General features: G+C 38.7%; 1 protein-coding gene across 3 annotated transcripts; it reads left to right on the top strand.

Moving 5' to 3' along the window:
- The first annotated feature begins 751 nt into the window (after positions 1 to 751).
- On the top strand, positions 752 to 5,459 carry LOC129577828 (dnaJ homolog dnj-5). Of its 3 annotated transcripts, none has more exons than XM_055465501.1 (8): positions 752 to 1,030; positions 1,466 to 1,588; positions 1,870 to 3,827; positions 3,924 to 4,077; positions 4,164 to 4,288; positions 4,361 to 4,463; positions 4,652 to 4,902; positions 5,006 to 5,459. In XM_055465501.1, the coding sequence occupies exons 2-8, from the start codon at positions 1,559 to 1,561 to the stop codon at positions 5,115 to 5,117; spliced, it is 2,733 nt and encodes a 910-aa protein (XP_055321476.1). In that variant the 5' UTR covers positions 752 to 1,030; positions 1,466 to 1,558; the 3' UTR covers positions 5,118 to 5,459. The 3 variants fall into 3 exon arrangements, with proteins under 3 accessions (XP_055321476.1, XP_055321477.1, XP_055321478.1); XM_055465502.1 differs by having other exon boundaries at positions 783 to 1,030; positions 1,873 to 3,827; XM_055465503.1 differs by having other exon boundaries at positions 789 to 1,030; positions 1,885 to 3,827.
- Positions 5,460 to 6,108: the final 649 nt, after the last annotated feature.

The raw sequence follows: 6,108 nt of genomic DNA, 5'->3' as shown, positions 1-6,108 counted from the left end.
TTTTGTGTATTTCAAACAATGAAGCAGCAAATAAATGAAAATAAACTATTTAAAAAAATGGAACTAAATGTGTGTGTGTGTGTGTGTTCATTTTGAGTTTCTATTTCCATCAAATGCAACAAGTCATTTCATTTTTCTGTATATTTCTTTCCCTCCATTCAATGGAACAAATTGACTGTCGATTATCGAAGAATTTCAATTGAAATTGTTGTGGTCATTTAAAAAATGGATTTTTATGACTCGATCATACGAAACAATACAAAAACGGTGTTTGGATTGCGAATGAAATTCTTTGAAAATTGACTGTGATTGGAATTTGACTTCAAAATCCATGAAAAACGATAAGAAAAGGAAAAAAAAATGTTGATCTCGATACGAAAGCCTTAATGGAAACTATTGGTGCCACACCAATATCTAGATATCGTTCATTGGTAAGAAATATGATTTAGGAAACGTGAACCAGCATTTGACATTAATAAAATAGCGTAAATAGTTGAAAAACTGGAAATTGAAAAGGGCTTTCAAAAATGCACACACAAAACAGAACAACAGAAATAGAGGAAGAGGCAGAGAGAGAAACAACCAGATCAAACGAAAAACAAAGAACAACATAACGAACAGTAACAGATGTGAAAGAAAAAAAACAAAACGAAGCAACAGAGCAGCAGCAACAGCAACAGTAGCAATATACATGGAATGAATGTATATTTTTATGAATGACAGCATCTGTAACACACATCGTTTCAACGACACGGAAAAAAATTGACTTCGCACTCGTGACCAACTTCATGGCAGTCACGCGAGAGAGTGAGAGATTGACATTTTAATGCTTCGTTTGCAAAAACCAATACTCTCTGTGTGTTGAAAAATGTGTTAATTTGATCATTTCATCTGTTCGTTCTTTTAAGAAAATTTCCGAAAAATATTTCGTGTAAATGAGCTGTGCACTCGAAAATTGGATGCATGTAAAGCGAATTTAAATGTGCGTCAATAAAATCAGGGGCATTTGATCAGCACCCGTTTCAAAAAGGTTGGTGTTGTGACATATTTATTTATTTGCTTTCTTGTTTCACTCTCCAAAATATTCACACAAATTGATATAAATTGGATGATGAGAAATGGATGGAGAGATCAACCAACAGACAGACGGAAAAAAAACAACAACACACACGCCAATGAATTTTTCGACACCCGAACGGATTTGATTATTAACTGCATTTTAAGCTTTTTGTATGGTGGACACACATTCGCAACAATTCGGTTTTGGAGGAGAGTTTTTCGATTTACAAACAGTGCAAAATATCGACGGTATCATTTGTTATTGTTTAAAACAAAATAAATAGATAGAGATGTGTCGTTGCCGTGCTGTGTGTATGTGCTGTTGCAACGTTCGATGAAATTCATCGCATTTACGCGTTTTAAAAGATAATAAATGGCTAGAATAACAAATGAATTCTCATTTCAGTACCTTCATTTCGATTGAGCTGACGGATTTCGTCTGCTTTGAACGCCGCAGCGGACCCATATACAATTGGATTTCAAGCATTTTGATGCCAATATGAATAATTACCAACAACAGCAACAACAGGTAAATGAACATTGCACGAGACCCATGACATTTCGGCAGAACAATACACTTTGTTGTCTGGTGTTTTTCTCTCTCTCTCTCTGTTTTTTGCTTGTGGTATTTTGATTGTTCTTAAAAGAATTCTTTGTGTTTTGAGAAAACGAAAATGATTATCAAATCAACAGTTTGATAAAGCAAAATACAATGAAGTTTCAGTTTATAGAATTAAATCGAATGTTCTATCGCATTGTGCTTGTGACGAATTCATAATATTTATGTGCGTTTTTTGCTCATTTTTGCAGCAGCAGCAGCAGCAGCAGCAACACCAGCAACATCAACATCAGCATGCCCTACATCAAATGCAACGTCAAAATGTGCATCAGCAATTTCCACCTCAGCATACGCAGTACATGTATAGTGATCCAACGACCGCTCCTGCACCACGAACCGACGGATTTACCGTGTTCCGAACCACTCATGGCGACTACCTAATGAACAACTACAACAATTACGAATTGTTTTCGAACAATGCATTCATCCCTCCACATCATGCGATGCAACAGCCACCACACTCCCAACAGCCGCCACCACCGCCGCCGCCACAGCAGCCAAGCCAAGAGCATGCATTCTACCATGCAAACAATCTGACCATGGGTGATCGTTACATGACCGATGCGAACAATACGAACTTCATCAACAGTTTGGTCGACAATTGGATACCGAATATGACTGGAATGCCGTTTGGTGAGTACACACCATTCGGTGAATCACCGCTGCCGCCACAGAATATGTCATCAACGCACAATGTCACCGCACCAATCAGCAATGCCAACGAGATTCGTGAAGACTTGACCAACAAGGAGAGCAGCAGCAACAGCAGCATCAGCAGCATCAGCGCGCCAATAATAAACAATGATCCGGACATGAAAAATGGCAACGTTTGCAACGAAAACATTGGCAGTATGAAAATCAATAGTCAAATGTCAGCCGATTGCAAGGAAGCATTTATTCAAACTAACAATCTGCACGCGATGAAAAATGCACAAGCGTCATGCACCAATGGTAATTTCCAATGCGATAACACGAATCCAATCAAACCAACTTCCGATGTGAAAAAACCGCGAATGGTCGCTGAAGTGAAACCCATGCGAATGTCTTATTCCGATGTGCTGAGCAAAAATGTGTTCATCAAAGACGATCTATCCGAGGCGAACACCTTCGCCAATCGCAACTCGGGCGGTGCCAACAATTTTGCAAATGGTCTAGCCAATGCGAACCCATTGCAAAAATCATCGAAAACGGACAAAACCAAGAATTCAATCAATGCCAGTGACAAAAAATCGGCCAACGTTCACGACGACATCAAAGACTATTCGGCTAATTTCAAAGGCACAAAAACGCCCGCCAATTCAACCACGGTGCAAAATTCGGCCGGCATCAAAAGTTCATCGAGTTTCGATGGTGATTCGAAACCAACGGACATTGATGGTAAACAATCGAAGAAAAAAACCAGCGCAAATGTTACAAACGGCAAAACCACCAATCGGACCACGAAAAATGCATCCACGGAATTTTTGAGCAAACGACGTTCACAGACCGATTTAAATGTACCACCGACGAAAGATGACAGTGATAAAAACTCCTCCCCAAACAACAATGGCTATTTTTACAATATCACAAAGAATGAACCGTCAAACGCTGATAAACCATTTCCCAGCTACACAAAAACCAGCCAGAGAAAAAATGCTTCCAGTAAATCGTTTTCGACTGCAGCCACATCGAGCCGAAGCAATTTACCTCGCACCGAAAAATCTACCGTCTACCAACAGAAGCGCAGCAGTAAATCACGCAAAAACAATACGTACGAATTCATTTTGAAATTGGCGCACACTTGGTTCAATTACATGCTGTTCTTTTTCAAATGGTTGATCGCCCTGGTTGCCGATGTGTTCATGCTGAGTATTGGCATCATATTGGACCATTTTTCGGCCGTCTATGATTATTCGTGTCAAATGTTTTCGTCGTTGCGCAGTGAACTGACCAATAATTCCGGTCGTCCGTATGCGTATTTTATTAGTTTATGGCAAAAATTCGATAATAAATTCAGCAAAGACTCCAAATGGGCCGTTTGGCGGCGTTTATTTTCGAAGAAAAAACCACCCGAAACCATACCAGACTACTACAAAAATGGCCGATTACCTCAAACTGGCGACGAAGCAATGTATTCATTATTGAATTGTAAAGGAAAAGATGCGTACAGGTGGGTCAAAACAATTTCATTGTTGTTGAAATACGAATATTTCATCACTTCAATAAGATACACGATTTCTAAATATCAAACCATTTCCATTCACAGTATACTTGGTGTTCAGTCGGATTGTTCGCAAGAGCAAATTCGGAAGCATTACAAAAAGATTGCCGTGTTAGTTCATCCGGATAAGAATAAGCAACCAGGAGCTGAAGAAGCATTCAAAATTTTACAACGTGCATTTGAATTAATTGGCGAACCGGTAAGCAAGCGGCTCCATTTCGAATATGCAGCAAATTCCAAATTTTGAATGATGTTTGAATTTCTTTTACTTCTCTGTCGAAATAGGAAAATCGAAAGTCCTACGATCAAGGTGTTGCTGAGGCATTGAATGCGGAAAAGGCATGGTCAGAACTGAACGATTTACTGAAACAGTTGCAAACAAAAATTGCCGAAGCAGTCAATACGATCAGGTAAAACGTGAAAAAAATTATTCTTTTTTATACTGGCCTTAATCATGCTTATTTTGCCTTTTCGGTATACAGATGCAGCAGTTGTGGTTTACGACACCCTCGCAAGCCAACGGGTCGACCGCATTATGCCGCCAGACAGTGTAACCAATGTAAAATTCGGCACACTGCACGAGAGGTACGTTGAAAATATTATTATTTTCCCAAAATCTGTATCGAAAATATATTGGGTGCATGATTTTGTTCCCCAATACGGAATTCCGTTTCCACACGGAGAACGAGTTCGGCTAGCAACTCTCGTTTCGAGTTGATTAGCTCAAAGGTTGTATAGAATCATGAATTGAATTGTGTGCATATATATTTTAGGGCGACATTTGGGCTGAATCTGACCCATGGTTTTTCGGTTTGCGTTGGAAATACTTGGCGCTAATGGAAGGCAAAGTGCTGGATATCACTGAATGGGCTAATTGTCAAAAGGGTGCATTGTCACATTTACAACCAAACTCGCATATCGTTCAGTATCGCATTGTGTTGGGCGGACAGCAACAACAGCAGCAACAAAATCAACAGCCACACTATCAACAGGAAAAGGAGAGATTAAAACGAGAACAAACAACGTGAGTTTATTATCCCATTCACATCACATGATCATCCAATCCATTTAAATGAACATAACCTTTGTTCTTCTTTCGATTATTCCCCACTCGTCATGTGACATAGTGAGCCAAGTCTGGATGACTTTTTGGATAATTTGTACAGTGGCCAAAATCCACAGAACCCAAATGCTGGTGGTAATGGTGCCGGATCACGACGACGAAATCGTAAAAACTAAACAGCCACTTACACACAGACACACAGACACACAATACAATTATGGAAACAAATATGCGATATACAACTCCGTATAAGTGAATTAACAAAGAGAGAAGAGGAGAAGGAAAGAAAGAGAAAAACTCATAGAGATACACAACAATAGTGTCTCTATTTAATAGCCACTTGAAAAGAATATTATAACTGTAGTAAACAAAAAAAAAGAAGTACATTTTGAAACTGATAATGTTGTATTCAAATTCTCATTGACACACTCTAAATGTGTTTTTACGAAGGCTGCATATAAAATCGTCTAGATGAAGTTTTCAGAATAAATGTACTCAAAAAAATGAATGCGATCTTAGTTTTGGCCTTTTTTTTCTCTCCCATTTCTGATATCGGTTGCGGTTTTTGGTTGACTCACTCAGTTGCATTCCGTACACTGTTGACCAAGTGTCAATGGTAGATGTCGCATGCAACTGAATGCCAAAGTAAATGTGTTTTTTCCCCTCGATTCGAAGAAATCTATATATAAACACGATTTCCACGGTGCATGATAAACGTACGTAATCGGTGGCCGTTTTAAGTGCAATTATAAAATTTGACATTTTCACCGAAACCAAATGGGAATTTACGTCGAAATGTCAATTGTTACTCAAACGAATGTTTCGAAACTTCCGGAACTGCATCCAATCGAATATCGTAAAAAAATTTTACAGGATTTTTTTGTTGTTCATTACATCAGTCCAAAGTAATTGTTAGTTCAAAGAGAGAGGTGAAAAAGCCCAGGCGATTACGGACAATAATCAAAATTGCCGGGAGCAAGATACCGTGCGTTTTATAGGCTTTTTTTTTAAATGCTATAGCAAACATTTTAAAACGTGTCAGTGATATGTCGCTCGCTACCAAAATATACCAGACAACAATTCAATTGAAATTAGTCAACTTGATTCAGCTGCTGGCGTTGGCTCACAGGTGAATGATCACAGATTTAATGGGAAAAAAAAATTCGT

Source organism: Sitodiplosis mosellana, unplaced genomic scaffold, assembly GCF_009176505.1.
Source record: "Sitodiplosis mosellana isolate CC-2019 unplaced genomic scaffold, AAFC_SMos_1.0 Smas_scaffold_6226, whole genome shotgun sequence".
In the NCBI taxonomy this organism is placed as follows: Eukaryota; Metazoa; Arthropoda; class Insecta; order Diptera; family Cecidomyiidae; genus Sitodiplosis; species Sitodiplosis mosellana.
The sequence above is the reverse complement of the archived record's forward strand: the minus strand, read 5'-3'. Positions and strand labels throughout refer to the sequence as shown.